Raw genomic sequence first — 15,031 nt, forward strand, 5'->3', positions numbered from 1 at the left:
GAAGGAGGGAGGGAGGGAGGGAGGGAGGGAAGGAGGAGGGAGGAAGGAATTCCAAATTTATTCAGAGAGACTTTGAGAGTGTCCCTGTATCACTTTTTCTGATCATCATGTGAGCACTTGCTTTATAATAATCTTTCAGACAAATGTATTTTTGGCATTCGAATGTGGCTAGCCCATCAGAGTTGCGCTCCCTGTAGTAATTTGAAAGTTTGGCAGTTTTGCTCAATAAATAACCTCATTGTTCCATACCTCATTTTGTCAGGTAATCTTCAGAATCTTTCTAAGACATATCAAATGGAAGCAATTCAGTTTCCTGGCATGATGCTGGTATGTTGTCCAGGTTGTACAGGACATAAATAGTAACATTAGCAAAATGCCTCAGTATGCAGTATAATTCTTCTTCCTTATTGACGTCTTTTCCTTCAGCAACCTGAGGTGGGATTAGCTTATCTCATGTTCTTTCTTAAAGATGAAAGCCAGAAGTACTCTAAATCATTATTGACCAGAGAACTATAAATTAAAATGTATTATTTTATACCTATAAGATTGGCTTAAATGATAAAAGAAGAAAGCAATAAGTGTTGAAGAGGATATGGGGAATCGGGACACATTTACTGTTGGTAGAACTATGAATTAATCCAACCATTCTGAAGAGCAATTTGAAATTATGTCCAAAGAAGTTATAAAACTACCCTTTGAGCTGGCAATACCATTATTAGGTCTGTTTCCCAAATTCATTAGGGAAAAAAAGAAAAGGACCTATATGTTCTAAAATATTTATAGTGGCTTTCTTTGTGGTGACAAAAAAGCCTGGAAATTGCAGGGATGCCTAGTACTTAAGAAAGGACTAAACAAATTTTGGAATATGGTATGATGGAATACTACGGTACTATAAGAATTGATGAGCTCAATTATCTTAGAAAAATATGGAAAGACTTGCATGAAATAATAAAGAGCAAAAAGAGCAAAACCAAGAGCACCCAGCACCCAGCACAGTGTCTTACCTCTAATAAGTCTACATTTTATTAATATATGTTTTAATATAATTTTTAACCAAGGACAGCTTTGAATTCCTACTTACCTCAACTTAAACATGAGTGAAGTAAGATTTAGCACTGACACCCTGAGTGCCATCACTGCATAATGCCTTCTAGACCCAACTGCTCTATTCCCTATATTCACTCTATTAATCTCATCAATAGTCCTTTTCACCACAAAGTAAAAGCCAGTTTAATCCAAAACAATTCAGTCTCCTCGTTAATTGGCTAAGTATCCATAAAACATATAGCAGTGTGGTTTGTTTCCATTCTGTGGAATGGAAACTAGGGTCTCTTTCCAGATTCATCAGTGTTCCTATTCTCCTTGTTGCACTTGCACTGCCAACCCTATGGGGAAGAATACATTTTCTGCTACCCGGGCTACCTTAGGGCCAGGGTCAACTTACTAGTAATGTAAACTCACACCCACAGTAATGGGCAGAACCCATGAGCATGGGGAAAAACTAGAATCCATTCTTTCTTGTTCTATGGTAGCAATGTTAGTATGTCCCTTACTTTATGTTAGCAAAAGTCTAAAGTGACTATTGTTGCAAACATGACAGGGATTGATTTTTCTTCTTTAACTAACTATTATTTCCTTTTCCCTCACTGCCCTATATCTGACAAGTTTTAACTGTTCTTTTTTCAAGGTCCTTCCAGAAAATGGCTCTCCTATGCCTGTCTGACTTTAAAGCATATGCCAAAGACCATCTTCCTAAGTCCACTTGGGAATTCATTGAAGGAGGAGCTGATGAATGCATCACAAGAGATGAGAATATTTCAGCATATAAAAAGTTTGCTATTTCTCCTCCTCCTCCTCCTCTTCCTCCTCCTCCTCCTCCTCTTCCTCCTTCTTCTTCTCCTTCTTCTTCTCTTCTTCTTCTTCTTCTTCTTCTTCTTCTTCTTCTTCTTCTTCTTCTTCTTCTTCTTCTTCTTCTTCTTCTTCTTCTTCTTCTTCTTCTTCTTCTTCTTCTTCTTCTTCTTCTTCTTCTTCTTCTTCTCCTCCTTCTTCCTCTCCTGCTCCTCCTTCTCTTTTTCTTCCTCTCCTGCTCCTCCTTCTCCTTCTTCTTCCTCTCCTGCTCCTCCTTCTCCTTCTTCTTCTTCTCCTTCTTCCCATCTTCCTACTCCTCCTCCTTCTCTTTGATTCCTGGTAATAAAAGGCTGAAGAGAAATGACAAAAGAGCTCTCTAGCAATAAGAGGTTGCTAATCCTTCAAGAGGAGAATAGAGTTAAGGAGGATCACCAATTATACAGTCAATTATATTTAACCCAATTCCATTCTCCTGTCCTTTTATTAGATCCCTAAGTATCTCTCATAAAGGAGAAGAAGAAACAGGGGCAGATTTAGATTAAATCATAGAGTATAAAATTTGGGAGAGCAGTGTTAGAGACGCATAAGAAATGTCATTTTATATTCAGCATGGCAAGAAATAACCTCAATAACAGACACAAAGGGAGAAGGAATGGCCTGGTCCCAACCTCCAGAGTGTTTTTGGTCTAGTCTGGGAGACAAGGCACTGAAGATTTAGACAAACCAAGACAAGGAAGTGTTTAGAGTCTGTTTCCAATAAGAATAGGTTGAAGGAAATGGACAGATTTAATCTGGAAAAGAGAAAAATGTAAAAGTTTAGGAAGGGAGAAAAGACTTAACAACTGTTTTCAAGTAACAATAGCTAGCATTTATATGGCACTTTAAGGTTTGCAAAGTGCTTTACAAATAGTATCTCATACTATCTTTATAGTACTCCTTACCGGTAGATGTCATTTTGCAGATAAGGTAAGATTAAGTAATTTGCCCAGAATCCCACAGCTAGTAAGCATCTGGGAGGGGATTTGAACTCAGGTCTTCTTGATTCAGCACTTTCTCCACTGCACTACTTGGCTGCCTCTAGATAAACATCTTCATCTTGATCCATTTTAGGTTACATCCACTAGCTCTATTGCCTCTAAATGTTCCACTTTGCCATATTCTTTCTAATATGGGAAGCTTAGAGATAGAGGATCTGACTTCAAATTCCAGCATTTATATGCTGTGTCATTTTGCACATTGTCCCCAAAAAGAGACCACAAGTTTTCAGAAATCAGACACTTCCCCGAATCTCTGATCCAAAGAGCCTAGGACTAAATAGTGTATTAACCAAGGAGGTAACCTTATTTATTTGTGCCTCAGAATCCATCTCCGTCCCCGTATCCTAAGAGATGTGTCTGTGGTAGACACCAGGACCACCATCCAAGGATCTGAGATCAGCTTTCCGGTCTGCATTGGACCCACTGCTTTCCATTGCCTTTGTTGGCCTGATGGAGAACAGAGTACAGCTAAAGGTACTGTCGAATCCCAAAGATTCCTTCCTGTCTGCATAAAGTCCTTGAGCTTTAGAGAAAAATCATGGTGTAAGGAGTGTAACCCAAACTCTTAGGGAAAACACTAACCTCCCCACATTTAGCCCTAAAAAATTAGCCATGTATTCCTGAATAGAATCTACCCTTTTTTGGTATGGGTCAACAGAATTTGAGTTATAAGAGACCTCATTTTCCATCTAGTCCAACGCACTAAAATGAATCCTCACCAAAACATACATTACTGATGATGTTCATCAAGTCTCTTCTTGAAGACTTCCAAGGAGGGAGAACCCACCATTTTTAGGACAACTCAATCTACTCTTAGATAGCTCAAATTGTTGGGAAATATTTTTTGTGACAAGTCTAAATTTGCTTCTGCAAAGCCTCTACCCCTAGTTCTTAGTTTTGCTCTTTGTGAATAAATGCAACATCTATTTTCTCTTCTAGATGACTATGTGGTACATTGGGTAGAGTGGTGTCCTTGGAGTCAAAGGAAGCCAAGTTTGAATCCTCCATCAGGCACTGCCTAGTGTGTGACCTGGATAGACTGGATAATCTGGATAATATAATATAACATAATATATATTAATATAATATTAATTAATTGTGATTGTATAATTAATATTATAATAATAGACCTGGATAATCTCTCTACCTCAGTTTCCCCATCTATCCTCTGGGGACCATAAATAGCATTTATAGTGTAGGTTTGTTGTGAAAAGTAAATTTAAAGAACTTTGCAAACTTTCTAGCTATTATTCCAAATAACAGCCCATCAATTCTTCAAATACTATTCCTCAAATCTATATGTCTCAAGTCCTTTCTTCTCCAGGATAAACATATTTGTATTTCTGTCTTTGACCAATCCTCACATAACATGAATTCTAGCCTCCTATCTAGCATCCTATTTGGTTCCTTATGGACACTCTCTAGATTGTCAACAATACTTCAAGTAAGATCTAATTAGGGCAGATTACAGAGAGACCATCACCTCCCTATTCCTAGAACATCTGCCTCTCATTGCAGCCCAATTTATTTTTGGGGCTGCCACATCACATGACTGCCCCATAAGGGGCTTACAGTACCCTAAAACCCCAAAATCATTTTTAAACCACTGCAACTACCCTTTCATCTCCATAGGCAAAAATAAAACACCTTTGAATTAAACAATAGTCCACCGACTTTAGGCCAAGCAAATAATACTAATCATTACTGCATAACCTATCAGTTTCCAGATAGCTCCTGGAGTAACTGACCTATAAATCCTGGTTGCTCATAATCATCAGGCTTTTTATGTTGTTTGTTAATATTTTGTTTTTATTCCAAAATTAACAAACACCAAATGCAATGGTCATATCCATATGCATGCTAGAATAGAAAGGAAGAAAGCAAAAAAGCATTTAGAGTAAGTACCTACTATATGTCAGGCACTGTGCTAAATGTTTTATAATTATTATGTTATTTTGACCTTCACAACACTTTTGGAGGTTGGTGCTGTTATTATCCCCATTATATAGTTGAGGAAATTGCACCTGTGTATATGTGTGTGTTTGTGTGTGTAAGAGAGAGACAGAGACAGAGAAACAGAGAGAGAGAGAGAGAGAGACAGAGAGACAGAGAGACAGAGAGACAAAGAGAGAGAGAGATAGAGAGAGAGAGAGAGACAGAGAGAGACAGAGACAGAGAGAGAGACAGAGAGACAGAGACAGAGAGACAGAGACAGAGACAGAGAGACAGAAAAACAGAAAGAGAGACAGAAACAGAAACAGAAAAAGAGACAGAGAAACAGAGAGAGATAGAGAAAAGGAGAGGGACGAAGAAGAGAGGAGAGGGAAGAGAGAGAGAGAGAGAGAGAGAGAGAGAGAGAGAGAGAGACAGAGACAGAGACAGAGACAGAGAGACAGAGACAGAGAGAGAGATAGAGACAGAGACAGAGAGAGACAGAGACAGAGAGAGAGACAGAGAGAGACAGAGAGACAGAGAGACAGACAGAGACAGAGAGAGAGAGAGACAGAGATAGAGACAGAAAGAGACAGAGACGGAGAGAGAGACAGCGAGAGACAGAGAGACAGAGACAGAGAGAGAGAGAGAGACAGAGAGAGAGACAGAGACAGAGAGAGATACTGAGAGAGAGAGAGACAGAAAAACAGAAAGAGAGACAGAAACAGAAACAGAAAAAGAGACAGAGAAACAGAGAGAGATAGAGAAAAGGAGAGGGACGAAGAAGAGAGGGGAGGGGAGAGAGAGAGAGAGAGAGAGAGAGAGAGAGAGAGAGAGAGAGAGAGAGAGAGAGAGAGAGAGAGACAGAGAGAGAGAGACAGAGAGAGAGAGAGACAGAGACAGAGAGAGATACTGAGACAGAGAGAGAGAGACAGAGACACAGAGAGAGACAGAGAGAGACAGAGACAGAGAGACAGAGACAGAGAGAGACAGAGACAGAGAGACAGAGACAGAGACAGAGAGAGATATTTTTGTAAGCTGCCTATTTGTCACCTCTACCTTGGATCATATCTGGATCATATCTGGCTTTTTGCCTACTTTCTTTTCTGTTGGAACTCATTCAAGTTTATTTGATACGTGGGTGAACATGAGTAAATTCCTTTCGACTCCTACTATGCCCCCTCATTTCTACAACTGGAACCACTCATATTCATCACTTAATGTGGTTACATTAGAAGAAATAGATGGAACTGGGGAATTTTTCCAGCATTTCTGCATTTATAGTCAAATATCTTCCTTGACATAGAAAGAAACTGAGGCAGAAAGATGACACCGATTTTTCTCAAATCACATCACAAACTGTGGTAATAGATTTAACTCTATGCCAACGCTCCTTAACCTTTTCCCACTCACAACCTCTATTTTTGCCTGAGAAAGTTTTATGCAACCCTGGGCATATAGATATATAAAATGGAATCAAACATTATAAATAATTAATCATAATTTTGAGACCTTCACATTCAGTCATGTGACACCATATGGAGTCACAACCCACAGTTTAAGAAACTTTGCTCTATACCACGGGCTTGCCACTTCCAAGCCAGGACTTCTATGAAATCTTCTCTAATTCATTTCTTGTGTTGATTGTTTCTTATAGCTGCACAAGCTATGAATATCTGCTATATTACAAGTACTTTTTGCACATGCTCCTATGAGGACATCGTGGCTTGTGCTCCCAATGGCCTCCGATGGTTTCAACTATATATACAACAGGACAGGCAAATAACAAAGAAGCTGGTCCAGAAAATGGAAGCCCTAGGCTACAAAGCTCTAGTCCTCACTGTAGATGTTCCTGCTTTGGGCAATAGATTGCAAGACAAGCGCAACAGATTCTTTTTGCCAGAACCAATAAAAATGAAAAACTTCAATGTGGACATTGAGGTATGGGAAATATTTCGTGGAAGCTAGGGGTGGGAGCCAATGGGTGAGTGTTACAAAGAAGCAGATTTGACTTAAAAGGAGAACAAACTTTCAAACATTTAAGAGGTGAGCTAGTAGAATAGGCAGCCTCCTGAAAGAGTTCACTAACTGTTTCTGAAAGCAGGGCAGATAAGGGGTAGGGAGGGGTAGAGTGTTCAAGCAGAAACTGAATGACCCTTCTGCCATGTCATAGAGCAGATTCTGAATTGTATGGAATGAAAGACTAGATGGAGAGTCTATGGCTCTAAAAGACAGAGTATCCCAAGAAGAAAAGAAAAATGATAAAGACAGAGTTGCTTCTGGTGATATTGGTGTTTTTAGAAATAATTTTACAATTGTGAAAGACTTGCAATAACTAGGCAGCTATGGTAGCATTATGAAATGCTCAGATCTTGGACTCAGTATCTTTGGAGTTGTCAGTTAGACTTGGAGTGTGTTTTTTCCTTATCATCCTTGACTTACCTTAGTCTCTGAGGAAGAATGAGTTGAAGAGAAAGTAGACATTATATAATGATGAAATTAAGATGATCAAAGTGGTGTACCTAGAACCTGCAGAACTTCAGAATTGGGAGAATTTTTCTCCAGTGACAATTTGGGCTAACCTAGACCATAGATAAATACCTTTTAAAAATAGCAATCAATGTCTTACCAAAATCCCTAATTTTCTTTAAGACTTGTTCAAGTTCAACCTTCCATGAAAACTTTCTGATTCCTGCCCTATAATTCCCTACCTTTCATGTTTTCATTATGTACATATTATATAGATATTTAGATATGTTCATGTTGTCTCTCCCATTAGAAGGTAAGCTGTTTCTCAAACAAGACAATTCTTCTCTAGATTCTGGGTATTTTTATTGGAAATTCCCCTTTCTGGAATTCTTTTTCTCCTTACCACTGCCTGGGCTTTCTTTAAGCCCTGGCTATAGTCTCTGCAAGAAGCTTTTCCCAGTTTCCCTTAATTTCTGTGCTTTCCCTCTGTGATTTTCTTTCATTTACCCCCTGTCTATGTCTTATTTGTAATAGTTGTTGGCATGCTGTCTTCCTGAGACTTATGAGCTCCTTGGAGACAAGGATTGCCTTTTGCCTTTTTTTGTAATCCCAGCACTTTGCATGATGTCTGATAATATAGAAGATGACTAATAAACACTAATTGACTGACAGGCTGACTGATTCTCTGAGGGAGCAGTTCATATGTAGCTTATTACATCTAAGAGAGCTCTAACCATGCTTCTCTTTACTACCTGTTTATCTTCTCACCAATTTCCTTGCTGCTTCCTCTGTACATTCTGCCCCTTCTGTCTCTTTCTTGTCCAAAAAGTATAATCAAATCATCACTACCATGCTCCTGGAAGTATATCAAGCTATTCTTCCATGACTCTACTTATTATTCCTGTAACTTTTCAAACAAAAAAACCCTCCATGACTATTATTTCAAGTCAACAAATGATTGTCAAGTGGGAATTCTTGACAAGAAGCTTCAGATTTTTTTCAGTAAATATGAAGCAAGATGAGAAGGTGAGATGAGGAAAAGTCATGGGAAATTTGAGGAGAGATGAAAAGATTTGGAAATACCACTGTGATAAGTGGAATATTGAATCAACTAGGAAGGTATGAAAAAAATTACCTAACAGCTGTGACAGCCCGGTTGAGATGATATAGTATACATTTTTAGTGGACCCAGGAATTATTGTGTTGTATCAAGTGGTCAAGATGAGGAAAGGAGAAGAATGTAGCTACAGCAGTTATGATAAGTTGGGGACAGAACTCAGAAGTACAGAGGATATCCTGTATAGCTCAGAAACTTTGTTTCCTAAAAGCTCATCTAAAGTGCTAGAGGGTTTTACCAATCCAAACCAACGTTTCTCCAAACTTTACAATATTATGGGTGAAGCCCTATGGCTATTCACCTGTCTCTTTCAAACTTGCCACTTGGCCATCTTGTACTCTTCCTCCCGAGTTCCTCATTGGTCAGGCATTTCCAAATACTCACATCCCACCATAACATATGTCTCTAATATCCTATGGGTGATATTTGTTTTTAGTTGTTTGAAGGGAGTCATAGTCTATGTGTTAGTGTCATATAGCAAGACCAATAATTAATGTGAGAGATAACATGCAAACAACTATGTACACTCAAGATATATATAGTATAAAGAGGAGATTATCTCGGAAGGAAAGAGTTAGAGGGACTGAAAACAGACTTTTGTAGAAGGCAGGATTTGTGTTGTTTTATAGGAAGCCAAGACATAAAATTAAACAGAGAAAGCATTCTGGGCAATCTGTGTCAGTGAAAAGAAAGAGCCAAGCGATAAGGGATTATGTGTGAGGTAAAAGGTAGTAGGTTGGGACAATAGAGTAAGGGGATGAGGGAGCAAAGCATAAGATTCTAAGATAGGAATAGGATAGGACTTGAAAGACTTGAAAATTAAATAAGATTTTATATTTGATCCTAGAGGTGAAAAGCAAGGTTGGGATGTCAGTAAATAAACAGAATACTATTTGTCTATCTAAACTGGAAAGGCAAGAAAGTTCAACTACTAGAGAACCTTGTGGGTGGGGCTAACAGTTCATAGTAATCCGATTCAGAAGGCTGGTGCCTATATCAAAAGCTTTGATCTGGTATTGTAGTCCAAAAGTGTGGTTCACAATAATGTGATGTTTCCTTTTGTCACATTTAAGGAAAACTCAGAGTCTCTTCTCCCAGTCTCAAAAATTGATTCATCTGCCTCCTGGAAAGACATTGCCTGGCTAAGGAGCATAACACAAATGCCCATCATCCTGAAAGGAATTTTAACAAAGGAGGATGCTGAACTGGCCATAAGCTACAACGTGCAGGGTATTTTAGTCTCTAATCACGGTGGAAGGCAGCTGGATACAGTTCCAGCCTCAGTAAGTGGCTACTATTTGCATGTTAAACATAGTTTCTGTTCTCACACATCTCTATGTATTTACTTATTTGCTGCATGTTTCAACACGCTTCCATATGTCTGTTTTTGTACTATTTTAGCAGCTATAATCATTTAATAATAAAGCATAAAAGTGCATCCAAAATTATAAAACTAAGAGTATATGGTTCTTCTCCATTTGTCCACATTATAGTGGAATATTTTATAGATATCTCTTATCTTTACATCTTCCCACAGGAATTCCAACATTGATTATTTTGTCATCTTTTCCAATTTACAAGATGTGAGGTTCGATCTCAGTATTTTTCTTTTATTGATGCAAGCTCTTTCATTAATAATTTCCCTTGACATTCTTAAGTTTTTTGTTGCTCCAGGTGAATCAAAAAAACATTTCCCAGAATATTAAGAAAGGCTTTGGTAGTTTGGTTGGTATGGCATTGAAAGAGAAATTTAATTTAGGCAATATTACATCAATAGATTGTGTCATCACGTTCTCAGGAAGTCATCCATGGATGCCCTGCTTTCCACAAGTTCCCCATCTCTGCAAAAAAGAATCAAGATCAGTAAGGGCAAACATGCTTTTCTTTTCAGATTGATGCCCTGGCAGAAGTTGTAAATGCTGTGCAAGGAAGAATCGAAGTCTACTTAGATGGTGGTATCCGAACTGGAACAGATGTATTGAAAGCACTAGCACTTGGTGCAAGGTGCATTTTCCTTGGAAGGCCAATCCTATGGGGACTCACTTACAAGGTGAGATAATAGAAAGGAATACATCGGTTAAAATGCGTCTGCTCACTCAGCTTATTTGAGATACTGCCCAAGATCTAGTCCCAGAATGAATACTTAGAGGTCATCTCATTTTAGATATATAGAAACTGAGGCCTAGAGAGATACAAGGTCTTATTCGAGATCATTCAGCTTGTAAATAAATGGTGGAGCTGACATTTGAACTCAGGTCTTTGGACTCAGAGCAAATCCAGCGCTATTTCTATTATACATTTACATAAAAGTACAATCTATGCTATAACTTGGTCTTAGTTCTGCTCTCCAAGGTCAAGTAAAAGTAATCTTATTTCTATCTCTTTCATTATATTTCATTTCTTCATTGTTCTTTCTGGAGAATGCAAAGTTAATATGGGGCTAAAATCACTGCCAAAATCCTTTTTTACTCCCACAACACTGTTTACAACAAATACTGAGAACTTCCCAACTGGATCATAATCTTGGAGATTAGAACCCAATTGCTTTTTTTACAGATAAGAGACCAGGGTTCCTAAAGAGATTGACTTTCTCAAGCTTGCAGAATTATTCGTAAGCAGTATCTTATTTTTCAGATACTTACAGTCCTCACAAATTGGTTCCAGTTTTATCTACCAGTACTTCCTACACTGCATTCAATTTAAAAAAAACATCTATTAAGTGCTCATTATTTAAGACTTTGACTGCTAGATACTGGGAATACAAAATAAAATAAAATTATGTATTCTCTGAAAGATTTTATATTCTACTAGGTGGAGGAGAAGATAGTGCATATAATATATATGCAGGTCAGTGAAAACAAGGATAACTTGACAAGAAATCATCACTAACTGAAGGATTAAAGAATCAATCGCCTAATCAATCACTAGAATTTATTAATAACTTGTTATGTGTTAGGTACTAAGATAGGATCTGGAGATACAAATGGAAAGAATGAAGCAATCCCTGTTCTTAAGAACTTTAGATTTTAATTGAAGAGACCAGAAAGTTTTTACAAAGAACTTAATCTTGAAGGGAGAGTGAGAGGTTCCATTCAAGGGAGGAGAGACGGCTTTGGCAATGCACCAAACCAGGGTATGGAATGTTGAATTTGGAGAACAGCAGATGGTTTGATTTGAGTAGGATTTAAAATGGCTAAAAAGCAATATGAAATAAAACTGGAAAGACAGATAAAGGAGGGTTTCTGATTTCATAAACTCTCATCTCCAATCAGATTTTTTAATCCTTGTTCTCTGAATAAGCCTCTTGAAGTTCTGTTTCCATGCATCAAACCATCCCTCTACTTGGAATATTTTCTCCTTTCATTTCTGCCCAGCTCAACTGTACCTGTCTTGAAAGCCCAAGTCAACTTTAATTTCTTCCAAGGAGACTTATCTGACTACCCCAGATAGCACAGACCTCCTTTTCCTCTGAAATCCAATAACATTCATTATCTGTTCTTTTAGAACTTGCTTCAAGATCTCTTATGTTTCCATTTGATCATTTTATGTGTTAGGTCCTATTGCTTCAAATAGATCACATTGTCCTTGAAGCAGAGATCATATCACATGCTTTTTAAATCCCCCATAGGAGGCCTCCAATAAACACTTGCTTATTGATCAATTTAAGGGGACCTGAGAAATAAGCTTTTTTATATCCTTTCCAAATGTTGGTGATTCTTCCTGGCTCTGTAACAAATATTATTTAGCATACCTGCTTTCCCCCATAACAACAAGGAGTACAGAGTACTAGAATAAGTCAGAAGTCACAGGCTCCAGAGAATGAGTGTGCTGATATACCTAATACCTATGAAATCCTAGGGTTCTAGCTTCATACAAAACTTAATCTGTCATGCTGTAAGAATCAATGACTTTTTTGGATTTTACCAATTTTTAAAAAAAGTTTAGATGGAATAGGAGAGAACTATAAACAACACTGTTGAGAGTATTGCTGTGGAACAAGAAGGAGGTTTGCATGGCAATATGATGCAGAATACTAATATTAGTAAGATAGTGACTATCATAGTCATCCAACCTTTTGACCATGAGATTAGATTATTCTATAGGGATGAGAAACTTCAGTGGTTGGCTTTAGGAGGAGGAGTAGAGCATTCATGGCACTTATGGGAAGTGTTTTGGGGAAAGATATAGTTATTTCATCTGATAACCACCAAATAATTCCTCTTCTTGAATAGTAATGTTTCTTGGGTTGTTATTATTATGCTTTTGTTGGCAGTATTTCCAGCTGTACAGATGAGACCTACTTTCCCCACCCTTGTTTGTAGTGTTCTACAAACATCATCCCCTTAATTTTAGAGTTCAATCTGAATGAAGATCATCCCATCACTTCCTGTAGAAAACATCTAGCTAGCACCTTGTCTGGTTGAAATTTGTGGCCATTCTACAATGACTCACTCATGTCCCTACCCTAATTGTGGAAGGATCATGAGAATAGAAAAGAGAGTGGGAAGGAATAACAGAATCATCAATATATTAGAAAGGATTGGTTGGGAATACTGTCCTTATTATTATGTCAACATGACATTATATTATCTCAAGATAATATAATTAATATATTATTATGTCAACAAGTACAAGGTCTGATGCAAAAAAAAAAAGTATCTATTCTAGGAATGTCTGGGTCCTAGTTCCTTTGAGAAAGTAGATGAGTTGGGGCAGCTAGGTAGCTCAGTGGATAGAGCACCAGCCCTGAATTCAGGAGGACCGGAGTTCAAATCTGGCTCAGACACTTAGCTGTGTGACTCTGGGCAAGTCACTTACCTCCAGCCTCAGAAAAAAAAGAAAAAAGAAAGTAGATGAGCAAGAGAACACTAATATTATAAGAGAAATTAAAGCAAGAAATACATATAAATATATACATAATAAATAAATAATATATAAATAATACATATAAATACATATACATAAACCTTAACCTATTCTTATAAAGTAAATCAAAACAGATGTTAAGTATCTTAGGGGCTATTTCTCTAATTGTCTATTGACCACTACTATGAGAGTAGTATTTTCTCCAGGGGAAAGAGATGTCCATTAAATTTGTAACATTTCGTCAGAGAGACTTGTAACCTCTAAAAATAGCTTGAAGTTGAGTAATGAGTGTTGCAGAATCCTCATCAATTTGGGGGATGTCTCTCCTTCACACAGAAAGGGCAGATGAGCTAAAAGGCTGGAACAGCAGACCTCCTGTCACCTCATTATATACCACTTTTCCCAAAGGAGAAAGATACTGGTAACAAGTTTGAATGTTTTAGGATTAAAATAGGTAAGAAGAGGTAGACAAAGAGCTTCTTTTTGAGGTACTGGGTATAGACCATCTGATAAATCAGCCCAACAGAGTCAATAATCCATTTAGCCAGGGTAGAGTACTTCAATAGCTGCTCTCAATTTTTTCAATGTACAGTAATGAAAAATGCCATATTAAGGTCAAAATAATTTGTTAGCCTAAACTCTAGCAGTTCTAGACCAAATTTCACACAATTTGACAACGCATAATTTTAGTATTTCTTGTTAAACCCAGAGTTTTGTCTGGTCCCATGATCTTAATATTTTTCCCAGGGGATACTATCAGCATTTCTCACAATTTTACAATTTGTCTAATGCTTTAGAAGCAAGTCTAGCTTCCAATAATCAGAATTATCTTTGTACCACAGAGACTTTCATCTCCTGTCTGCCAAAAACTTCATTAGGTAATATCTACATCTTCCAGGACAAGACCTTTTTGTTAAATTCCTTGTTTAGGTGTTTTAGGAATTTTTCTCATTCTAAAAGAAACTGTTGAATGATGAAAAATGAAGAAATTAATATTTTACTACAGTGATGATTTAATAAGAGATATCTCTTATTTTAAAAGCTATCTGAAATAGGCTGAATAAGCTGAAAATAAATCATCAGGATGATCAATACTAACTTAACTAGGGATTATCTCTTTCACAATGTAATGTAGGGAGAAAACATGTAAACAATTATGGACAAACAAGATATTGTTTGTAGATAAAGTGGCTGATAATTAATAGAGAAAAAAATTTTTCCTCACAATTCTTTCCATTTGTGAATAGGGTGAAGAGGGAGTTCAACAACTCTTGAACTTATTAAAACAGGAATTGCATAGATCCATGGCCTTTACAGGTAAGATCACTTTAGATCTAGAGTAAATGTAAGACATACCAAAAAACAAGCATAATCCTTTTTTTATCCCCACCTTCCCTCCATGGTATAGTCCTCTTTAGAATGGGCATAAAGGAGAAAGAAAATAAGGAAAATCTTAATATGAGCAGATAGTTTAATGTAATTGCTTTAAAAAAAAAAAAGGAGGGAATGTTGCATTGCTTGAAACAAAGTGTTGAGATTACAGAGTCGTTTGCTATGCTAGCATACTTCTACTTTACTCAAAAGACTACATCCTCAAGAGTACTGGGCGCCACTCTTTAAAAAAAACATTTGCTATGCTAAATTAAGTGTGGCCAGAGAAAGAAAAAATTACAAGAAGGGACTTGAAGAACTCAGAATGTAAGGGACAGTTAAAATTCTCTGAATTTAGACTAAAAATGACATTAAGAAGAGACATGCTATC

At 37.4% G+C, this 15,031-nt stretch overlaps 1 protein-coding gene across 3 annotated transcripts in view; it reads left to right on the top strand.

Annotated features, from left to right (window-relative positions):
* The window catches only part of HAO2 (hydroxyacid oxidase 2), a 48,864-nt gene that overhangs the window by 25,951 nt on the left and 7,882 nt on the right, over positions 1 to 15,031 (top strand). For all 3 annotated transcript variants that reach the window (XR_012481403.1, XM_074263234.1, XM_074263235.1), the window contains 6 exons: positions 1,688 to 1,831; positions 3,208 to 3,359; positions 6,475 to 6,758; positions 9,477 to 9,686; positions 10,295 to 10,453; positions 14,517 to 14,586. Coding sequence is in view for 2 of the 3 variants with exons in the window: in XM_074263234.1 (XP_074119335.1) it covers positions 1,701 to 1,831; positions 3,208 to 3,359; positions 6,475 to 6,758; positions 9,477 to 9,686; positions 10,295 to 10,453; positions 14,517 to 14,586 (1,006 nt within the window). In the remaining variant the exon portion in view is untranslated. The remainder of the gene's footprint in view (positions 1 to 1,687; positions 1,832 to 3,207; positions 3,360 to 6,474; positions 6,759 to 9,476; positions 9,687 to 10,294; positions 10,454 to 14,516; positions 14,587 to 15,031) is intronic.

Source organism: Sminthopsis crassicaudata, chromosome 4 (genome assembly GCF_048593235.1).
Source record: "Sminthopsis crassicaudata isolate SCR6 chromosome 4, ASM4859323v1, whole genome shotgun sequence".
NCBI classification, from domain to species: Eukaryota; Metazoa; Chordata; class Mammalia; order Dasyuromorphia; family Dasyuridae; genus Sminthopsis; species Sminthopsis crassicaudata.